The 24,759-nt window shown below is 35.1% G+C and overlaps 1 protein-coding gene across 1 annotated transcript; it reads right to left on the reverse strand.

The window, feature by feature from the left end:
* Window positions 1–3,068: 3,068 nt before the first annotated feature.
* Window positions 3,069–12,582, reverse strand: LOC143253089 (protein Obscurin-like). Its single transcript, XM_076506311.1, has 4 exons — window positions 12,419–12,582; window positions 12,012–12,200; window positions 6,282–6,339; window positions 3,069–3,634 (listed from the first exon to the last, which is right to left on the reverse strand). The coding sequence occupies exons 1-3, from the start codon at window positions 12,442–12,444 to the stop codon at window positions 6,300–6,302; spliced, it is 255 nt and encodes an 84-aa protein (XP_076362426.1). The 5' UTR covers window positions 12,445–12,582; the 3' UTR covers window positions 3,069–3,634; window positions 6,282–6,299.
* Between the last annotated feature and the right edge of the window lie 12,177 nt (window positions 12,583–24,759).

Here is a 24,759-nt window from a genome sequence, read left to right on the forward strand (position 1 = left end):
TTACGCTACAACTGGAAGAACCAGAAACAAGTATTATTCTGGAGAAGTTTCACAACAAATTCCAAATTGATATCGGTACAGCTTCTCATCTGCTAAAATCTCTCAAGATATTCATTCACGAATTACAAGGTTTAATTCCCAAACATTAAAAAGAAAACAACTGTCAGGATGCAAGATATATAAAGAAGGTCGAAAGATCAAGGAAAAGGAAGAAAAATACATGATGAGATGAAGGGGATCCTTAGAATGGTGATTTTCTTCCCTTTACTAAAAAAAAAAGTTCAAACTTTCTTAAAAAATAATCGACAAACTGTCATGTGCACCACTATCCATTCTAATACTGGTGATTAGATTCCGTCTATCCTGTAATCCTGAAAGTAACCGGAAAAAGTTATATTGTAACTTTTAAAAATGTACATGTATTTCCACAAAATTGTGCATACTATCAGTAAATATTTCAGGGCATTCGTGCACTTTTTATTTTTGAATATTGACTATCCAACCACTGAAGTAATTTTAAGATTCAAAATACTTTTATGCATCAGAAAACTGTCAAATTTCATACGCGAAATCTCCATAACCTCATAATACCATCATTTTATGCACTTTATATTTTATCATTTATTTTTCACTGTTGTATTTTTGTATGCGTTGATTCTACCAACTTTGTAAGTATCATAAAAAATAGAAAATAGATTTAAATTAAGCTTTTCTTCGTTGTAGAATTACAACAGCTTATTACATAAAGCAACATATGTTAGTCTAAATAGCTTAAATCACATAACTATTTTTATTTTATTGACCTTTCAGCAGTATCTGAAAAACGTTGAATTACGTGGGGGTACGTGCAGTAGGTTACCTCTCCAATAATATAAAACTGTCTTTTCTAGTTACGAACTTTTTACTCTGTGGCTTGTCGTAATGTGCTAAGCTTTATCATGTGAAGAATGTACGCTGCTGACCAAAATCTTAAGGCCAATGAACATAAAGAAAGAATATGCATTTTGCGTTGTTAGACTCAACCACTTATTTGAGTAGAACTTCGAAAGATGAAAATAAGAAAAGGGAAAATTAAAATAAAAACCTTTTTTTAGCATTTAATAGGGAAAATGTGAACACTATGAAATTAACCTAAATACTAGCTGGTCAAAAGTTTAAGACCATACGAAAAAACTTCCTACCCTAAACAGGTGTAGTAAAACAGCAGTTTTACTACACCTAATCTCACCAGCGATGGCACATTGAGAGAGACCTTACTTTTGCAACTCGACAATTCTACCACGTTCAAACTCTGTTACCCAATGTAACACAGATGCCAGTGGGAGATGTCGACAACGCTAGTGCTTGAACACAAATGACTAAATTTCGTTACGTGTTTACCGATTAACGCTTCATTTCAGTATGGTCTTAAACTTTTGAGAAGCTGGTATTTAGGCTAATTTCATAGTGTTCACATTTTCCCTATTAAATGCTAAAAAGTTTTTTTTATTTTTATTTTCCCTTTTCTTATTTTCATCTTTCGAAGATCTACTCAAATAAGTGGTTGAGTCTAACAACGCAAAATGCATATTTTTTCTTTATGTTCATTGGCCTTAAAATTTTGGCCAGCAGTGTGGAACAAAATATATTTTTTTAGGTTTTGCATGTTTATTTTGAAATAACAAAATTACTGTATAAATACCACAGAACTTCATTATAATTTTATCAGGCTCAGTAGCTGAGCAGTATTTTGTCTAGAGAAGTACAATTTTTGAGCTCATTAATTTCTTACCTTCCCAAGGAATTTACCAGAAAAAAAAAGAAAAACAACAATTGGGCTATTTCCGCCAAAGAACCGGGAGGAGAGGCGTAAAAGTAAAATTGTTAAAACTAATCAAGGTAAAACTAAAATTACCATAATCCTGTTTTGCCACTTTAGAAAGGTATTCACACCACAAATATTGTAATTCTACCAAATGGCTCACAAAAACAGTGTTGTGATTACTACAATATTTGTTGTGAACCAGCTATCCTGATGAATTCTGTTTAAGTGAAACTCTTCATTGGAACTAATATCGTGGATATAGTGTTCTTCTTGAAAAAAAAACAGTAAGAGTGAATAAGCCTAGCAATAAACAAAATTAATGAGAAGTACATTTTTCATTATTTGCTCAGTAACCGTTATAATATATGCAGAAAACATTTACAGCTTTCAACTATGACTACCCTTTATATGGCATAAAAATCTAACTCATGTAAGTAAAACATGGGGAGGAATGTCATAGCATATAACCGTTTTTTATATATGCAGAAGACATTTACAGCTTTCTTTCAACTATGACTACCCTTTATATGGCATAAAAATCTAACCCATGTAAGTAAAACATGGGGAGGAATGTCATAGGATATAAATACTAGATATCTTACTTTCCCATAGTATGTAAATTTTATTAACCAAATTTTTACATTTCTCTTTGCTCTGATTTTTAAACATATTACAGATACTGGATTTCACTTCATACATTCAGTCTGAGATGTTATTTTTTGTGCCCTGACTGGTGAAGAAGCTTATCTGCCAATTTTTTCATGTGATACATACTTGTAATGTGTTGTTCTTGACTGTATTTAGGAGGGGGGGAAACTTTCCAGTTGTCATATGAAGCAGAGATATTTCTGCATAGAGAATGAGTTTTGTGAATGTAGTTTTGGCACTTCTAGAAGAGACTTATTCATGATGTGTTTTCTCCCTGGTACACAGGTCTCTTCACACTGCTGTTTGTATCTGCTTTGTCATCTTCACTTTGTGTTTTTTTTTTTTTTATTTGCTTGTATTTCAGTAAATAAAGAGTTTTAATCATGTTTTCATTCCATGAGTTACTGGAAAATTTCTTTGTGCAATCAGATATATAAATATCTTGTTTAGATAATTATGAGCAAATGTAAGTTTGGATTACCATAAAATGAATACACTGTTACAAGGACCATCATTTTCAATGGCAAATAGCAATCTCATAAGTCCAGGTAAACTTTAAAAACATGAAAACTATATCCAATTTTGAGATTTCACGTAGTAACAAATAATGATAAAATTTTTCCATAAACATTTGCTGTTTATTTCATTTAACATGTACATAAAGACCTAATGTTACTTTTTTGAGATGAATAGTAACTGCTCTAAAATGTGTAAAAACAAAACATGGGTAACAAGTAAAAGGATCTGATTTCTTTAACCAAATGTATTAATGATTAACAGCATATTTCTCTGGGATCACAAAATTTAAAGATAAAATACGTACAGATAATAATTTTAGTTACCTTGATCAGGAAATAAATTTTACACATAGAATAATATGTAACTTTACAACTTAATACACTTTTAAAATATGGAGTGCATCCTAAGGATAACAAAGCTCTACTTTCACGTTCAAAAAACAATACATTCAATGGGCTCCAAATGCTTGAAACATGAATGATATAGAGTTAATTTTCACTCCAGTTAAAAACCAAGAAAACATCTACAGGATTCACAGAAAAAAATCATCAAAATGTAAGAGCAAGTTGAAAGCAAAAGTTGACAAACATGATCTCCAGAGTTTGTTTTTTTCTTCTGTACAATTCAGCTGGCAAATATGTAATGCTTCAGTTTTCTTTAAAACTAAGTAATCAAAAGAAAGAAATGTTTAGAATGTTTAAAGCTGTGAAATTTACTAATGCTACATATAGTGAAAGTAATATGTTCATTAGCATTAATTTTTTCTTTCAGATAAGTAAAAGTAATAATAATGTAGAAAATACTGAAACAGCATAAAATATCTCCTAATATTTAGCATGCCACATTATTCAATGTTCCACTAATGAATGGGTGATTACTCATTAAAATAACTTTGTTTTTTTTAAAACACATTTCAAATGAATCTTAAATACCTAAAAAAAACAAAAAAACAGACAACAAACTTTGATCTTAGAATTATTTTCCCCAAAAGGGACTGAAGGCTCTTTTGAGGAGTCAACTCTTTTTAACCACTGGCACCAGTATGTAGTGTGTTGGCTGTCATTCAGTCAGAAGATACTAAAATGACATCACATAAGAGATGTTTAACCTTGCAATTTGTTGTGATGTCAGTAAAATATGAACATGCCAAGAATCATGAGAAGAATTATGCATTTGGAAGGTTATGACACAGCATGACGTACAAACTCGAAAAGCAAGTAATAAAAATATTTGTTACTCTTAAATTTCGTTTTATTTACTATGGATATAGAAAAACCTTTAGGGACCCTGTGAAAGTATATCTAGTCTATATAGTGTTAAGGATTACTAAATGTTTTTCACTAACAATTAAACATATAAGTGTGGAAAGTTTAATTTTTTTTTTATATTTATAGAAGGTAGTGGCACATCACCTTGTCAACATAAAAATTTGTTGATGTTGTATGTAAATACTACATATACATTTCTTATCTGTTATGGTATGTTGTATATGAGAATACTATATATTTCTATCTTCTTGTAGTATTACAGTTGTTATTTTTAATTTATTAATTATTCTGTATATGTGTAAGTTCTACATAACATGTAGTTGAAAGAAATCTTTTTTAATTTTAGTTGCCTTTGATATTCCTGAGCAGATAGTACTTCTGCCCAAGGAAGACTATCACATAGGGTAGAAATATTTCCAGATACTTGCTAACCAATTTCCTGATTGGTCAGCTACAGAAAAAGGTGGACTGTAAAAAACAATTTTGGCTTATTCAAAGAGTCAAGTATCACTAGTGATGGTTTGCCAATGTTTCTTCCAGATCTTGCTGATCATGCATAGTTTATCTTCACTTTTAGTAAAATGTACTTTAATTTAACATTCCTTTTCAAATACAAATTTATTTTACTTATGCTCTGTAATTTACATAATTATTTTTCTAATTATGTCACAATACAGTTGTTTCACTTTACCATCAGTAATATTTATCTTCAGTTACTGGTGTTTTTCCTACATTTCAAATTCACAGAATGTATTACCTCTTTCACTACACCTACAACAATTTATTACAGCTGTCTTTCTGCATATTAGGGTATGACTCTCCAGTTATATACAGCTTAGATTTTTTCTTGGATTGTAACGTATGCTTTAAATGAACTAAATATTTAATTAACTGATACAATATAATGATTCCACACAATTATATGAAACCCTATAACCTGAATACCTTTAGAAGGTGGACCTTTCTTCTTCAGGGGTAAAGTAAACTGAATCAATATGAATATGTTATCTAAATCTAATTAATGTGAGCACTGCTAATCATGGAAAGAATAAAATATACTTTGTTCAATATGAAGTCTGCTATAACTTTACCTATTAACAGAATGTTCAATAAATCTAAAGATACAAACTTTGTAGTTCTGTCACTAGTATAACCAAAGCATTAACAGCTAACTTGTTTCAGAATCACAAAATAAATTATTTTTTACCTCTTACAATGAATTCTTTGCCATGATTGGTCCAAGAGCACAGTATATGGTATGAAACATTTTAAATGTTGTATAGAGAAGCTAGTTAAAAAATCTCAGATGACAATATTTTGTAACACAGTGAAAAACACATGAAATTATTTATTTTTAATTATACACAGTTTCCTCAAACCTTTAAAATGAATGTGGAGATATGGTATAAGATTTTAGAGTTGTTTAGAGAGCAAATCTTTGCAGATAACAGTTTTTTGCAACACAGTGAAAATAAATTGAAAATCATTTAGGCCTAATCCACAAACAACATTTGAAATGTCATCAACATTCTGAGCATATTTTATGCTGATGTTAGACAGGTGTGTACTTTATACGTGTTACAATATGATGATATAGCAATGCAAAATCTCAAAAGGTAAAAAATTAGTAAAACTTATTTATCATTGATTCTTAAAATGATAAAATCTTTAGCGAAATGTTAAACTTACATGCAGTCCTGGGGATGTAGGCTAATTGTAGTTTGTAACAGCACTAATTAATTAGATTTTAGTAAAACTTAAAACAGAAGAGGGAGGACGTTACAATAAAACAGTTATTGACTGGTGATTTCAAGCAACAGATTATTTATTGCTCTCATAACCAGTCAATAATTCTTCAATGTTATAAATAATTCAAAAACTGGATTTTGCAAATTTATATAATGTAATTTTCTGTATACATAAATTTTAGAAATACAGAAAAACTACCATTCAGTTATATTACTTACACCATTATTTACAATAATACAAGCTTTTATGTTACTTTATCAATTATGTATAACACAATTAAAACTGCATTTTACCTGACTTGAGGATGGTAATTAAAATTCATCATAAGTGTCCATTTCCAGAGACACTGACCTGTTGAAAGTACAAGTAAAATGTATTAATATTTGTTCTTTATATAAAACATGATTTAATAGTTATTGTTTGTTAGACATAGTTAGAAGATAGCTAAGTTAAATAAGAACTTGGAGGACATTTTCCCAAGAACATTGCTTTATTATTTATTCTAAGAATTAGTTAATATGTATAAAATAATGCTGTCAGCTGAGCCTTTCTTCAATAATTCAAATAATCAGAAGTATATCCTCATGAAAATAAGCAACATCACATGAATAGCAGCAAATATGTTTCATTTTAACACATTTGGACATATACACATGTAATCATTTGGATAAGTATCATTATATTTTATACCCAGATATAATTATAGCAAGAAATTATATAACAGAACAAGTTCCAGGTTGAAAGTAGTGAATTAAAGGACCATTATTTTGAAACATTTTTAAAACCATTTTAAAGAAAAGTGTCTAGAACAGTGGTTCTTAACCTTGTTGGAGGTACTGAACCCCAGAAATTTCGTACTTGCATTCACTGAACCCTTCGTAATTAGAAAAATAAAATATGATTTTTTTCAAATTCAAAACATAAGTAGATATTTTATTAGTGCACAAAATGAACCATGCATCAGTTGCACACAATATCACTGTATTCAAAGACCAAAAGCAACAAAACATGAATTTCACATAAAAACAAAAACATAACTTAATGAATATTTACTGCAAATTAATGTTACTTTTGCTGTTGCCTTTCAAAGACAAGTTCAGAAATGCACTGCTTCACCTTGGCAAGTGCCACTCTCATATCATTTTCGCAACAAAGTCTGTTCCTTTTCTATGTTTGTATGTCTACAATCCTCAAAAAGGATTGTTTGCAAAGATACGTTGTAACAAACGGTACGAGTATCTCAAGGGCTTTCTCAGCAATAAGAGGGTACGCTACGATTTGGTGACACCAAAACGTTGAGAGTATTGTTGTTCTGAAAAGTTGCTGTTGAACCTGGCTCTGCTAAAGTTCAATGATTTCGTCAAGGTATTCATTATTGACATCTGCTGTCGCAACACTAAACATGAACAGCTGTCTCATCCATGCTGGATATGACTCTCTGGTGGGGAAGTATCTGTCGAGAGACTTTGTGAGCTCATCTAAGTGCATGGCAATTGCTTGCTTCAGTTCCCCAGGTACAGGAATGTCTACAATTTCAGACACATCTTCGATCTTAATTACACAGTCGTCCAGCAGGGGAAAGTTTGCGAAGTTATCATTCTCTGTTCGTCGTTTCCATAACGGTAGCTTTTTTTGAAAAGCCTTCAGGTTTTCTTCCGCTTTGATGATATTGACTTCACCGCCCTGAATCTGTTGGTTGAGATGATTGAGAGCATTGAAGATATCGGCCATATACGCCAAAATGAGAATGAACTCAGATTTTTCTAAGCAATCTGCATGACAATGTTGGTGCTCTCGCAAAAACAGGGCTAATTTTACACTCATGGCAAAAACACGATTCAGCACCTTTCCCCGAGATAACCACCGAACGATAGAATGGAACAGAAGAACCTCAAATTCAGAGCCCATTTAATTACACAGCTCTTTGAAGATGCGATGCTTCAGGACACTATTTCGCGCAAATTTCACACATTCCACTACAATTTTTAATACTTCTGCCAGTTTTGAAGGCAAGGTTTTTGTTGCAAATGCATACCTGTGCAGAACACAGTGCGTTACAATAATGTATGGTGCATCGGCTTTCACCAGTGCACCAAAACCAAAGTTTCATCCCAGCATGACTGGAGCTCCGTCCGAATAAACTGCAGAAACCATATCCCATGAAAGATCGTTATCTCTGAAAAAGTCATACACAAGTTTCTTCATGTTGGCTGCCTTAGTTGTTGTTGTAAGAGGCTTACAAAATAAAAAATCTTTTATCTCATTCTTCACATAGCACACGAATACAACAAGCTGGCTTAGATTGGAAACGTCGGTGGTCTCGTTGAGTTGAAGGCTGAATTTTGCTAGGCTTGAAATCAGATCTGCAACTACTTGAGCCAAGATGTCATCACTTATGTCATCTATTCTGCTGCTGATGGTGTCATTTGAAAGAGGAATTTGGGATAACTTATTTTCAGCAGCTTTTCTCAGCATGATATTTCCCATCTTCAATGCAGCTGGTTTTACAAGTGCTTCATCAATGGTGTGTGGTTTGCCCTGCTTTGCAATCAAGTACGCAACTTTGTACGATGCTGTGAGGATTGGTTTGTTGATGGGTTCAAAGCCAAGAACAGACAAAGTAGCCTTTTCATTGAACCTGGCTCTCTTTACCTTGAATTCAGCAAGCATTGTGTTCTTGTGTTTCCCATCTCCATTCAGCTTTAGGGTGTGTTCTCTTAGTTTTGCTGGTGCTAGACTAGAATTGCTCAATTTGGTATTGCAAATCATGCATCGAGGACACTGACTCCCATCATGTTCCATTATACACGTGAATCCATATTGTACGTATTTGTTCAACCACTTTCTGTTTTTGCTTGACATAGTTAGTATGAAGGGATTGAAAGATAAGGAAAAAATCACAAATGATGCATGATTACCACAGTCACAAGTCGACTGCTAAGCGCATGAAGTTCCCTGTAGCACAGATATTAAGGCCAAGTGATGTGACGTGATCAGCCGCAGCCAATGATGGCCAAGTGGAGCATGACGTTACGAATCATACAAGTGGGGTGAACGGAATGGACACACACAAAGTGTGTGTGCCTTGACCTCTGCTGAACCCCTGGGGTTCGATTGAACCCAGGTTAAGAACCACTGGTCTAGAAGGCATGAATGATTTCTACTCTGGACTTTTTCATTGATGTCAATACTGCATATACTATACCTTATCCCAAAAATTATGAGAACTGTAACATTGACTATAAAATCTATTTAACCTTGAACATAACTTCACCATGTTTTACATCCATGTACACTAAATGTTCATAACCAACCAATGGTTTTCACAGCACTTTAAGCCACTTTAAGGATGGAAATTTGTCATGTAAGCCTGAGCTTCTTATGTCATTTCACTCCTAGAAACCACATTACTGAGACCATGTGTGTAAACCTCTTTCCTGTTATTGCCCCTGTATGAAGCAGTAATATAACGATAGTGTATGTATGTCACTCTGACTTCCGTGGTCAATCTAAGGTAAGCATACCTTACTTGAAACATAAACCTTTGTATGAAGGGCCCCCTGCTAGTACAGCGGTATGTCTTGGTTTACAGCTAAAATTAGGGGTTCGAGTCCCCTTGGTGGGCTCAGCAGATAGCCTGATGTGGCTTTGCTATAAGAAAAAACACATTTGTATGAAGAAGACCATCCATACAGTTGATTCTCAAATAGATGTTTTTCCATGTATAGTACCAACAACTTCAGCTGGTATACAAGTGCTAGTGACCAAAGTCACTTGTTAGACAACTTTAAAAAGTCCAAACCAAAATCATTTGACACAATACATGCTTAAACCTTTATATTTTACAATCTGATAGAGAGCGTTGGGTTGTCCAAACATATGTTTTATGATAGTAAAATTAGCTTCTGTGTGTTGTGTGATACAAAGCTTATAGCAGTTGCAAAGAATATTGGCAATTCTCATACAAGTCCATATAAAAGGAATCTGCAGACAGAAAACCCCATGTCCAGTAAAATACACTGTTTTATGTGACTAGTTATTGTTTCTATAATCCAAGCATATCAGTGGCGAGTCTTGAAACATTGTGTTTTCTGTATGATGCTGATCAGTTACATCCATTTTTGGAAAAACAAATGGCACCTGGGTTTTCACACAGTTTGTGAAGGAAATCCAGTGCATTTCCAAGCCCTTTATTCACAACAGCCACATCATGTGCTTGTATTTAGGTGCAACTGTTTTCAGTATAATTTCAGAATATGTGATGAATAGTTGCTGCATTATTATTTTGCTTACCAAAGAGATATAGACAACAACACTATCAATGCTTGTTTTATAAAGCAGTGATAGTTATACTTTATTTCTGGAATGTATAATTGGCACTTTTATACATTCTTAGACATGTCACTTATAAACTAAGTTTGCAACATTTTTTTCCCTTCTGGCAAGAAGGTATGTATGGTTAGATATCAATTCGTGATATTTGACATCTACAAGATAAGGAACAAAACTGCTGACTCAAGTAGAATGAGACAAATGTGTTACACAGAATTCTATTTGATAAATCAGTAAACACAAAACATCCAAGCAGAACAAATTTGCACAAATTTCACAAAAGTATTAATCACAGAAAGAATTATGGAAAACACCAAATTGGTACTTTGCAGCATGCTGCCACTTCTACATTTGCATTCATAAAAATTAATAACTTGTACACGTCACCACAACAGAGATACTTCACACATAAAATGTAATAACTATTGAACGTTTTGAGCCTAAATTAATTTTTTTGTGAATTTACATTCTATAATGAAAAAATATATTGTGACATAACTTTACACTATGTCATTAATCACTGACCAGAAAACATATAGTTGTATGCTTATTAACAGTAAAAGAAACACAGGCCATGTGAAATCATGCACTAACAATCTAATACAAATACACAGTAGTTTATCCCCCTATATCTTATTTATAAATGTAACTTGTGTAGTTCAAAATTAGATTCCCCCACTAATATTTATTCATGCTCAGGTAAAGTCCATTGTATGAATCCAGAGTTTCAGATTACTACAGAATATTTGTAAAGAAAGAAGCAACTACTAAAGCATACAAAAAATATAAATATTCAAAATATACAGGGTGTCCATAAATTATTCACCCAATTATAACATTTTATAAATTCTCTATTATATGAGCTATCTTAAAACGGTTTGCAGCAATTAATAACACAACGCAAGACATTTTTGTTTTAATTAAGTAAACTATCACAGTCAATTTCTGTCGCATGATCATAAGTCAGACAAGATTGACAATCTGGTTTTACTTTCAGTTTAACATGAATATGCAAAGAAGGTAAATTTGATGAGGTCATTGATCAATTTGCAGAAATTAAGACTTGAAAGCAGAGACTGTTAATCCTCTCTATTTACCTTTGAAGAACAGATTGAGTGTTGAGACTGGATTTACTGTATATTTTGTATAAAATAAAATGCAGTATTACCTGTTCACTGAATTTTTAATGGTCTCCATTTTTTTTATTTCCAATTTGCTTATGACAGTACTGCACTGTACTATTTAAAATCTACTTGCAAATATAATATATATTTTTGTGTGTTTAATTTTTAAAGTTGTTAACAGGGGGGATGCCAAAGGAAGGATATGCCCCAGGAGCCAAATAATTTTTTTTGAATGACACAGTATAAAGATGTGTACATTTAAACATTGTACCAATATCTATTAATAATGGAATTTTTAAATTTATAAATATACATATGAATAGTACTTTTACCTCATTTCTCTTTTTGAGCTATCAAACAATAGTGTTCTGTTAAAGTTTTAATGAATGTACTCTGTGTTTCTACAGTGTACTAAGGTTCTAGTTCTAAGTCACAACATTAGACAATACAGTTTTCAGGAAATTTTGATACATATTTTCCATTTATAAATCTTACACAATATACTAACAAAAGTAAAGCTGTATAAACAGTAAGTTTTTTTATGGTCATACATAATTTGTTCCTTACCTTGAAAATGACATGCCAAACATATTTAGGAGCTTTTGAGGTGTGGATGACTGTTTTTCATTGTGGAAACTTTCTGAAAATTCATGTAGTCGATGAGAGAGAAAAATAGCATTTTCTCGTTTTTTCATTATAAATTCACTTGGAAGTAGCCATTTATTTTCCAGACACTCTTGAACTGTTGCCCGTTTCCTGCACAAATTATCATATTAAGATATACATAACTTTCTGAAATATATATATATATATATAATATTATAAGTTCTGCAGTGTTCAATAAGTCAGTCATATGAAAGGCCTGTGTAATTTATACTCTCAAAAACAGTGTGTACATACTAACATGGAATATAAAATAAAGAAGAATTATTTACATTACAATAGGTAATTGTCAGTGAATATGATAAACTTACTCAGGTGTGCGTTTGAAGAGATACATTAGAAAACGTGTAACTTCTTGAGTCACTTCAGCATGGAGATTCTCGAATTGGTATCTGATAAATTCGATGTTATCTTCTGTCTGCTTATCTGTTTCACCCCGAAATGGTGAAACACCACTTAATCTAAATGTAAAATGTTTAAACTAAATTATCTTGCAGTCAACAACACAATTATATTATGGCATATTCAGTTTAAAATTACTTAACCTTAAAACAATGAAATATGTCTGCTTAATAATAGGAAGTTCAACAAAATATGTATTATGAACTAACTCTGAGTTTAAGAAAGAACAGGACTGGATACAAATGTGTAAAAATACAATGAAACAATATTTATTTGTAATGACATGTAATTAACTTTTTTGCAACAGGCTTGGCATAAAATAGTATGTGTATCTTCACCATATTTGGCACACTTTTAGTAGAGATTATAAGTTTTTTGTACACAAAAAAATCAGATATTTTATTGTAAACAAATAAAAATATACACAAAAAACAAAAATTTTGTGATCACATGTAGGTCTTGTTCTTTTTTTTTGTTCCTGAAGTTTTAGTACATGTCACCCAGGTTTCTTGGTAAGGTTTTTATTAGCATTATTAATAACAACACACACACAACAGATAAAAAATGTATTATGATTTAAATGGTTTTCTAATTATACAATAAAACGGTTTAAATAATTCTGTTTGCTGGTTGAGGTGACCTGGTAATAGTAAATAATGAAACTCTAGGCAGAATAATTCATAAACGTGTGTGAGAATGAGCTAGTCTTATAAGAAATTAATTAAATTAAAATGTTTTCTTTATGTTTCTTATAAGTTATCCAACAGCAAATATCAGAGAAAATTATTATTGACATTTTTTTGAAAGATAGGGTATGATAGATAGGCATGGCATTTGGGTGTGTCTTTCTGATTTATATCTTAGTAAAGCAAAAATGATTAAGGGTATGAGTTTTGGTTATGTCTCAGCAATACTTATACTTCAAGTATGTAATTTGTGTTTAACTCAGGAGCTCATATAGGGATAAAAAAGAATAATTAAACTGAGTGATTTGGATCAAAAAAGTGTTTTATGATACAAAGCAATGTAGATAAAAATTTTTATTTAAATATTTCTTCCTTGGATAATATAACAATTGCAAACAGACAGCTTGAAAGATAGAGAATTAACTAAGAGATTATAATACCATACACAAAATTCTATAAAAAATATTCTTAGGATGTAGGCATCTGCTTTCTTATAGCAAAGCCACATTGGGCTATCTGCTGACTCCACCGAGGATGTAGATACCATTCATGTTAACGTTTGTCAATACCATTGAAACACATAAGCATCACCTGAACTTTCACTGAATGTCACTTTTGTTGATATCCTTGCATAACATGCATATTACAAAACATACTATCCACAGGCAGAACAGTTATTATCTACTTGAGAAAAAGGAAGGAATAAAAGTAGTTAAAACAAAATCAACTCAATGGTCTTTTCAACAGTACAAATATTAAATTCTGAACAAATACTATACTAATACCAGAAGATAGAACCATATAGTACAGGGTATTCAGAAAGTCACCATGCAGTTTTGTTATCATATTTTATTCAGTCTATTTCAAGCCAGCAACTGATAGCGGTGTTTAGAAACAAAATAAGAAGGATCCAAGCCTGTATTGATGCCAATGGGGGTCACTTTCAACATTGTTTATAATTGTCATTCATATTTACCTCCTGTATTCTATATTGAAGCATGTCTGTTAATAAATATATATGCGCACAGTGACTTTCTGAACACCCTGTATATCCATATACAATTGCACATCAAAATACCACATACATTTCAGATATGTATAAAAAATACCATGTTTGCAAGACCCTTACAAGTTCTTTGCATGTCTCCTAATGAAAAAAAAATTATTCTGTGTTATCAAGCTGAATTATCTGATAAGCTTGATTATTTAGTTTGTTCATGCATATAGTACTGTGCAAAAGTGTTAGGACAAGAGGATATTTTGTCATTCATTCTACACTGTGGTAATGCCTCATTGATCCCTGTTGACAACTGAATAAGTCAAGGTGATAATACTTATGATTCTTTAGAATTCCCTTATACTTGTACCAAGGTCATGTCATAAGGCTTTTATTTGAATGAACATACTAATCAAATTTAGGGTCTGAAATAACTGTCATGGTACCCCAAGCACTACCTCAACTATTCAAAAGAAGCTAGCATATGGTACTTGTATTTGCTAGAAGAAATCAATTTAATTGTTCTGCACAGATAAACCTTGATACAAACAGCACTTAACACTACATATTAAATTTTGTTGTAATTTCACAGCGAAAAAAGCACAGAGGATTGTTAGGAGAGCAAAGAGTTTGCATAACAGCTTTATATAATGCTGGTTGGGCTCTCCGACAAATTACTACATACTTGAATTGCTCTCCAAACACAGTCAAGTACACCCCAGATTGTGAGACCAAGACAGGTAAATTTGAAAATAGTAAAGGAAGATGCAGAACATCTAAACTCAGCGATAATTATGTTAACTATCGTCATTTATGTAACCTTCAGGACAGAGGAAAGACTACCACTGATATCAAGCATGAGATAAATGGCCATGTACTAAATGATATAGATCTACACTATCAAGAAGACTTAAAACGAAATATTTGGTGGTGCAGTAGTTAAAACAAACCTATGCTTTGATCTCTAAATGTTGTCAAAAGACTGAAATTTGCTAAAAAGTACAAAACTGGACTGTTTATGGTTGGGAAAGGGTGTTTTGCATGGATGATTCCAAGTTTAAAATATCTGGTTTAAAAAGTAGATTGTATGTGCAGCAGAGAAAAGGTGAAAGGTACATACCCCAATGCATAGCACCTACCATGAAGCATGGGGGAGGCAGTGCGATGATTTGGGAGTGTTTCTGTACTGAGGCGACAGGAGATATTTTCAAAACGGATGGGATAATGGACCAACACAAGTACCATCAGATCATGATTGTCTATTACTGCTAAAGGATTCTACCACAAAGAAGGTGATGACCCCAAACACTCATCCAAACTATGTAGAAATTACTTAACTAAGAAAGAAGCTGCTGGAGTCATTCAAATGATGCAATGGTCCTCACAGAATCCTGATCCCAACCCAGTTGGGTTAGTCTGTGATTTTATAGATCAAAAACTTGACAAATCAAAAGTTACTTCCAAAGAAACTTTAAGGGGAGTGTACTTGAAACATTTGAAGTAAAATTCCAAAGGACACTTTGATTAAATATGTTGCAAGAATGCCTGAAAGACTGTCTGTACTTATTAAAGCTAAAGGGGCCACACAAAATATTAACTATTTGGTGAACTTACACTGAGTTTCTGTTGCACTAAATATGAAGATTAATAAAAGTTGATGTTTCACCTGTGATTATTCAGTTGTTTTTGAAAATAGCCTGAAATCTAATTTTTGACTTTGCTCTAATAGTTTTGCACAGTACTGTATAATTTTGTTTTTATATCAGCACCTTGTAACTGAATGAGCTATGTAATGGATGTATATATATTTTAGATACAGGTTTAATTGTTCAGTTGTCAAAAAGTTAAAATTTTCCTATACTGAAAATGTATTTCCAATAGTTATTTACCCCCTCTTACAAAAATAACTTTCTTGACTTATACTGTGCACATTTTTATTCACAACTAGTCTTGACATTCTCATTCATCTTCACATATGTTAAGATACATGCATATTAACATGTAAATAATTATGCAGCAACCTTACACTGACAGGAGTGTGACACCATCTCTATTGTAACTAGTGTCCTCTCTAATCTTGCAGCTTTTAACCACTTCAAGATTGGCTAATTACACAATCTACATCAGCAGTGGGGAAGACAGGTGGGAAATGTGAACAGAGGTATGTATCCACTGGATATGCATTTTCAGTTTAGGTAAATGTAAACTTCCAATACAATATTTTATCTTCTCTCACAAAAAGTTAGAATCCCACATTGAGAGCCAATGAAAAGATGATTTCCTTTAGGAATTGCTCAAAGGAAAACCATGGAATGAGAGAAGGAATTAAAAACAGCACATCCATAAGAGACTGCAACCTTGATGAGCCAGGTGTACTCATCACCTTTTAGTGATGTGTAACCAAAAGGGTGGAAACAAAGCATGGATCTCAAAAAAAAAAAAAAAATTAAAGGAATAATAAGACTTCCTGGTGTAGAGTGGCTAGGGTGTAGCAGACCATAAATGGGAGTTTGAACTTAACCAACACCTGGTGGCATTTGGAATTATACATCAGGTCCATGATAGGGAGAGAGTCTTCTACCTTTCACCTTAAAAACGGGTACTGGCAAGGAAGAAGAACTTCCACAACAAGAACCAAGTTCCACATATGCACACCTCCATCTAAATCTATACCACATTCACTATGAATGTACTACATCCAGCAGGTGGTGGGAAGATGGAGAGCCCAGGAGTTTGTTCATCTCCCATCCAAACCTAGGTGGCACTGAGAATTTTTCATTCAGTCTGCAGTAGGAGGAGGGTACCCTACCATACCTGTGTAGGAAATCATGTGTCTTGTCCATTTAAAACTAAAACCAGGAATTAACGTCCAGTAGATGATAGGAAGAGGGACAGCTTTATGGGATATATCTTTAGTTCAAAACCTGGTGGCACTGGGAATTTACCATCTAGTGTGTGGTAGTAGAAGGACAACCATCAAAACACTTGTGAGGATTTGTGTGACTGGTCTGGCTCCAACCAACACACAGTTTACGAGGAATCAACATCTAGCAGATGGTAGGAAGGTTGGTTGATTTGGTGTTTCATGGCACAAAGCACCCAGGCTATCTGCGCCAAACATCTGGTAAAAAGTTAAAATTTAAGTAAATTTAGTAAAAGTCATAAAAGGAAATTAAGGTAAAACAAAACAAAGTTTAAAAAAGCAAAAAATATAAGTAGCATAAAACAAATGTTTACATCTAGTCTACAACATTAAGAGAAAACTACAGTAATACAAGTTGTAAAGGACTTTCTGTAGCATTATTGTAATTATCATAATTCACCAGAAAGACCAACAAATACAAAAACCATCATCAGTCACCCGAAGTTGGCCTTTCCAGTCCTGGTTCAGAGTTATTTGACGTTATGGCCATTTAAAAAAAGTAAAGGAATAAAAGTTTTAAAAGGCAGCAAAATTTTAATAATAACTCACCAGGATGACTAATGGGTAGTTCAAACAGCAGCATTAGTTACCTGAAGTTGGCCTTTCCAGTCATGGTTTCAAGTTATTTAATGTTATGGCCATTTTTAATTTCAAATTGAACTAGATTGACTTAGATTCTTAAAGGGTATCACATTAAAAAAGTGTAATGTATAAATTAAAAACTTAAATGGCATTAAAAGATTAATGGCCTTTAAAAACTAAAACCATTTCCAGGGTGAACAGTGTCACCATCACCAATAATACTGTCTAATGTTATGGACAAATCTTTGGACAAAACATGTTTAAAATGGTGCCATCATTGAAAATTGTAACGACAGCAAGAAAGTAAAATGTGGCTTATTGTGACCTGAGTGTTACACAGACTACACTTTGGTGCATAAATTCCAGATAAAAGAAAACGATGAGTTAAAAACTGTGTGACCAATGAGTAGTCTAGATAGAACAACTTCCTCTTTCTGATCCTTACGGAAGCAAGACGGCCAAAGTTCAATACAGGGTTTAATTTGGAAAAGGTTGTTTCACATTGCTCACTCCAAGTCGACTGCCAGCTGGCATGGAGCTGAGCCCTGAATACAGGATCACATTCCATGTATTGAACAGGCACAGCAGTGATAGTACCAGAGCAGACAGATTTAGCTGCAGTGTCGGTGAGCTTGTTCCCACAAATACCAATATGGCCTGGTATCCAGAAAATTGAATAGAAGTAGACGTTACAGAGAAACAGGGCAGTTGGTTTTGAATATTGGCAAGAACAGGACCTGTAGAGAACTAAGCAAGTCAGTATAAATAGTGCAGTTTGAGTACTGCTTATCTTCTATGTGATCCAGGGCTAGAGAAACAGCTTACAGTTCAGTAGTGAACATAGAACCTGTAGAGGAGATTCTATGCACAACCACCAAACCACAACAAACCATGGCAGAGCCCACACAGTCTCCTGATTTCCAATCATCTGTATAAATAGGAATGGAAGGATGGTTCAAAAGATATTCAGCAAATAACATAAAGTATTTCCAATTGGGAGTGTCTGCTTTTCTCAGATGACTTAAAGATAGGTATCATTTGGAGACTGTAAGAAGCCATGATAGTATGGGCTGACCAGTGGATACAGCAGTTTTATCCAAGGACAGACCCAATTCATCCAACTGTGCCTGGATATGAAGGCCAAAAGGAGAAATGGCAGATCGTCTGTTCTGAAAAGCATGGCCCACCGAGGATGGAAAACACAACCCCAAGTGGGATGCTTTGGTAACGAAAGAAGTTTTGAAGCATATAGTAAAGACAGTTGCAAACGGTGGAGGTGCAAAGAAGGTTCATGAGACTTTGTGTGTAAGATCTGAACTGGGGAAGTGCGGAAAATCCCAGTGCAGAGCCGATGTCCTTGATGATGAATGGCGTTTAGCATCTTTAAGGCTGAGGTTCTGGCAGAGCCGTAGACCAGTGATGCATAGTTGAGTGTCGATTGAATAAAAGCACAATATATGTTTAGCACAGGACATTGATCCCCTTCCAAAGTGGTGGAAGAGAGGACACAGAGGATGTTCTGTGCTTTTGTATGCGTGTGACTCTTAGCTGCTTGATGTGTGGTATAAAGTTCAGCTTATGATTAAAGATAAGCCCCAATAACTTTGTCTCAGGGACCACAGACAGCACAACTTCACAAATACGGAGTTCAGGATCAGGGTGGATATCCTGTTGGCAGCAAAGTGCATGCAAACGGTTTTAGAGAGAGAGAAGTTAAAGCTGTTTGCTGTGGCCCACTTCAGTAAACGATTGAGGGAAGTCTATAGCTGCTGCTCAGGATACCTCATGTTCGACAACTGAGTGGACAAGAGAAGGTTGTTTGATTCGAGAAATCAAACAAGATGAGCATTAACCATCCTAAGGTCTTATAGAGACACTTATCAAAGCAACTGGACGTTAGTTTGAGGGTATCTTGGGATCCTTCCCATGCCTACAGAAAGGTAAAACAACAGCCTGGCACCAGGCATCAGGAAAAACATTCTCCTGCTAGATCCAGTTAAAAACAATTAGAAGAATAGCAAGAGACAGAATAGCAGGAGGTAGATGGCACAGCATTTATACTATATATCATCAGGCCCAACTGATGAACTGCCAGATTGATGAAGGGTCAGTTTGAGTTCCATCAGTGTAAAGGGATGATTATAGTAATAGTGATAATCAGCTCAAAAAGAAAGAGGTGATTGCTTTGCCTGAGTCTTGATGGCGAGGAAGGTGGAGGAAGAAGAAGTGCTAGATACCTGGCAAAAGCTTTCACCTAGAGTATTGGTGATGCTCTGGGTATCAGCTACTTCCTGGCCATCAGAGAGTAAGATCAAGAGGAGAACAGAATTATACTGCTCACTGACCTTTGGAATCTTATCCCATATGACTGGTAGAAGATATGCTGATTGTGAACTTAATCCAAGATTCCTTCTGGCTTTTACATCTTACCCACCGAGCATGTGCAAGGGCCTGCTGGAAAGCAATGTAGTTCAAGAGTATGGAATATCTACAGAAAGTATTCCAGTCCTGTTTTTGAGCCTTCCATGCCATGTGATAGGCAGGATTCCACCATGGATGAGGATATCATGGAAAACATGTCGAGGTTTAAGGAATACATTGAGCAGCTGTTTGTATAATACAGTCAATTACTGTTGCCACACAGTTGTCTATTGATGGCTTACAGATGATGGCAGAATTGAGTTCTGCAAGAGCAATGAAAGAGACCAATTTGTGTGATCCAGCACCCACTGGGGCACATGGGTTGGGTGGTATCAAACATGGTCAGTCTCTCTCAAAATTATAGAAAAATGATCACTGCCTTGTGGATTATTGTCAACCCTCCATGAAAAGTGGGAGAATAGTGAAGGAGAGCATGCTGAGAGATCAACAGCAGTAAAAGACAGACTTGGTGCATGAAATAAGTATAACAACCACTATTGAAAAGAAAAAGATTGTGATTAGAGAGCATATGCTCTACAGAGCAACCCCTCCTATCAATATCAGCACTTCCCCAGAGTGAATGATGTCTATGATAGTCCAACAGGATTAAAATTGGAGATGGCAACTGTTCAATGAGAGCATCAAGGCCTGATTGATCACATGTCTCTCCAGGCAACAGGTTGAGAGAACAAACAGTGATGGTATGACCCAAGAAAACATGAATGGCTACGGCCTCCAAGGATGTGTCATGTGGCAAAGACAGGGTGGGCACATGCTGATCAATCAACAGTGTCACCCCCTCCACACACTCATCCATCACACAGCCTGTCATTTCTGTACAAAGAAAACTGCCGAAAGGTGACTGTGCAAAGACACGGTGGGCACATGCTGATCAATCAACAGTGTCATCCCTCCACACACTCGTCCATCACACACCCTGTCATTTCTGTACAAAGAAAACTGCTGAGAGGTGACTGTATCAGCAGGTTTCAGAGATGTTTCTTGTAAGAAGAGAGATACAAAATGGTAGGAAGCAATCAGTGTTTTGATATCATTCAGATTAGAATGTAAACGTCGACAGTTCCATTGTATTAAGGTGGCCATTTTTACTTATGTGTAGTCGAATTAGGTGGAGGACCCTTCTGTTTATGACCATGTTTTTTTTCTTTACTGTCTTTATTCGAGGGAGGTCTATCGACCTCTATGGATCATGCTGTGGGTCAATTGGGCAGATCTTTGCTGTTGGAAGAGGATTCCAGTGACTGAAGATGTGAACGAATGATCGTTTTGCATCTTGGGGTGGGAGAAGAAGATGTATCCAAGGAAATGCCTGTATCCAGAACCAAAAGAAATGGAACTTGGGAATGTATGTAAGGGACAGAGATGGGTGTTGAAGTTGATTCATCAATATTTTAACCATGAAAGTCAAAAGACTTATCATCTGTCATGAGAACGATTCTTTTGGAGGCACAGAGAGGTCTGTCTGCACTTTCACTGTAGTTGTGGAATGAAATGCAGCAGCATACATCCAAGATGAAGTGGTGGACAGCAACTTTCGAGCCTCAGGATAAGTAATGTCATGAATCATTTTCAAATGCTGCACCTCTTTTTCTTTCAACCATTTAGGGCAAGAACGAAAGTAGGAAGGGTGAAAGCCATTGCAATTGATGCCATGAGGGTCTGTTTCACACTCATAGGCATCATGGCCCTTGCCACCACAATGAGCACATGTCAAGGAACCACGACATGATGTCTTTGAGTGACTGAACCACTCACACTGGAAACATCTGAGAGGGTTTGGAATGTATGGCCATACCCCTGCAATTAAGATAACCTGTTTTGATGGTGGCAGGTGGACATGGTGATGTAAATACCAGAATGAGGATAGTGGTCAGCATCGTAATTCCATCTTTGTGAGTGGAGATACACCTCACTGCGGAAACTCCTTGAGTGGAGAAACTCTTGACTCGAGCGATGTTCTTCCAATCCCTCTCAACAATAACTCCTTGTGGTGATTTCAAAGTAGCATGAGGTGTAACCTCAATAGATATATCCCCATTGCCCTTGAATGCAAGAGGAGTTCACTGTGTTGAGATGTGGATTTTTCCACCAATGTCACCAGATCGAAGCTTCTTTACTGACTTTGAGAGCCAGCAAGTTCCTCTAGTCTCTTCTGAATGAAAAAGGAAGACATTTGCCCTTAAGGTTTGTCTGAAAGAGTATAGGATAAGAAAATGAGGTACAACAGGTGTTACAGATGTTGAAAATTGCTGCTCAGAATCTTAAGATGTGGTCATTTACCTATGGTCGTTTATTACTTTTATTTAAATTTTTATTTGGAGGATCTATAGCAGAAAAAGAATATTTCAGTGCCCACTGGCCCCACCAACCATGGAACCCTATGAGAGAATGCTCTACAATATCAAACAAGGACACTGCAGCAATGCCAGGGTTTTGTGAGCACTATACCTAAACAGCAGCATCAGATTCAATGTCCACAACACCGGTTGAGAACATCCAACACTGGTACCCTAGGGGGATTACTCCATGGCTGCCTGTTTACAGGAATTCAAAGCCAAAGTGGTGTGTTAGGATTGGACCCCTCAACCACGAGGATCCTCTTCTCCCCTTCATGGGTTGCCACACATGACAAACACATGGGTGGATATTTAGATACTAGAGGAGGTAAACTAAAAGAAGAGAACCTTTCTGGGAGGTCCCCTCACCATGTACAGGAATTCACACTGAGGGGTAGTAAAAAGGAGGATACCTCAGCTGGAGGGGGCAAAATGCAATATATGTTGGAGTGCTACATCCAACAACTGACAGCATCTGGAATTGTACATCGGTCTTTAGTAGTAGGAAGTGCATCATTCCATTTACACTGGCAGAAAGCCACCACCCTACTCTTAACAGAGTGGTATTGTACAGACTCAGGAGGACAGGTATCCATGGTTCATTACCCTAGCTGCTACTAACTGATAAGTGGGAAAGATGCCTATACTCCAAAAGAATAAAGAGAGAAAGAGTCTGTTGGACAGTTAAGAGTACTGCTGCACTGGAGACAGTACAATGGGTGACTGTGATATCCTAATTTGAAAAGCAGGGTGGTCTCATTGATGGAATCCATCAACCAACACATGATGGAGTCTAGAATTGCACATCATATTCATGGTAGGAAAAGCCTCAAATGTCCCAGATCATCTGAAATGAGAAGTAACTGTCTGCTTTACTCATGTTAGTCCATGAGTTTATGGTCTGGGATGAAACATAGTTAACAAGTAAAAAGACTGCAAGATACACCCTATGAGTGGTCCTGCAAAACACCCCATCTAAACTTTGTGCATAACATGATCATGTGACATGTTATGACAGTGTATTGTGATGCACATGGACAGAGTTGATCAGCCAACACCTGGCAGGTCTGGAAATTACATCGGATCTCAATGTCTCAGTCATCCAGTAAAGTTTATGTTCAGTCTTACAGTGTTGGTTTAGGACTATTTATACATTGTCACATAGCAGAATCCAAACATATAAGAAATGTCTCTGCAATGAAAAGAATGGAGAATACTTACCAATGGAGATAAGAGCTCAGCAAAGGTGCAAAGAATAGGAAACAGTCATACTGGTAAAAGTAAAGGTATATGGAGTGGTTTGCACACTAATACTGATGATGTGATGATATTCTCATCATCATCATCATTAGGAAGGATAGAAATGTGCAGCAAGGGACATGATCAGATGACAAATATGATAGGAAGAAACAAGAAAAAGGTGATGATCATCTGTAGGAATAAAAGAATGTGCCAATGTGAATTAAATGGCAGATCCAACCCAAAACAATAGTGAGAGAAAAAAGATAAGATAACAAGAAAAGTTAGGATTCCATGTAGAGTAAAAAAAATGGACAAGGAATGAAGCAGTACATGTCATATACTATCTGACAGTTCTGACCAGTTGGAACTTGGGAAACTTATAACAGTGTGATGAAGGGAAGGGAAATTGCTGTAAAGGTAGAATTACCTTTTCAAGCAGTTAAAGTCTTGGACTTAAAGGAACAAGCAGGAAAGGGGAGAACACAGGAACTACGAAATAACACATAGCAAACACAAAATGTGAACACATTCAGGTGATGATGACCATATTCCAACATCAGCAGGAAGAGGAACTTCAAGGAAAGGTGATATAATGAACATGAAGACAGAGGTTCAAATGTAGGATGGATAAGAACATGGAGGATCACACTGATGTTCCAATAAGGGAGGGAGGGGCAGATTGGGGATGGTGAGAAATCTGGAAGGAATGAAATAAAATTGCCAAGATTGGTGACTGGAATACAGAATCAAATTTGGTAAACTGAAAAGTGGCTGATAACACCACTAAAATTATAGCCCAGAACAAAAGAAATTCACAGGTTCCTTTAAAAAGCCAAGCAAATAAGGTTGTTCTGGGAGAAAACATAGGATAGGAATGATGATAACCCATTAAGACAAACCATATGTTGGTTGACTGCTATGGAGGAATGATGAACCAGAAAGGAAATTAAGGAAACTACAGGCTGGGAAAATCCAGATCTTCTGGCATGGGACTGGAAAAAAAGATGAAAAGTTGGTATGAATGAATGACATATGTCAAGTG

This window comes from Tachypleus tridentatus, chromosome 6, assembly GCF_004210375.1.
Source record: "Tachypleus tridentatus isolate NWPU-2018 chromosome 6, ASM421037v1, whole genome shotgun sequence".
NCBI classification, from domain to species: domain Eukaryota; kingdom Metazoa; phylum Arthropoda; class Merostomata; order Xiphosura; family Limulidae; genus Tachypleus; species Tachypleus tridentatus.

What these genes read in the sequence shown, in the direction of transcription:
- LOC143253089 (XM_076506311.1), bottom strand. Translation starts at nt 12,444, where the DNA reads ATGTATCTCTTCAAACGCACACCTGA. An exon ending in CTCTTCAAACGCACACCTGA is followed by an intron (nt 12,201 to 12,418) that starts GTAAGTTTATCA and finishes TAATTTGTGCAG; the next exon opens with GAAACGGGCAACAGTTCAAG. An exon ending in TTTGGCATGTCATTTTCAAG is followed by an intron (nt 6,340 to 12,011) that starts GTAAGGAACAAA and finishes TACTTTCAACAG; the next exon opens with GTCAGTGTCTCTGGAAATGG.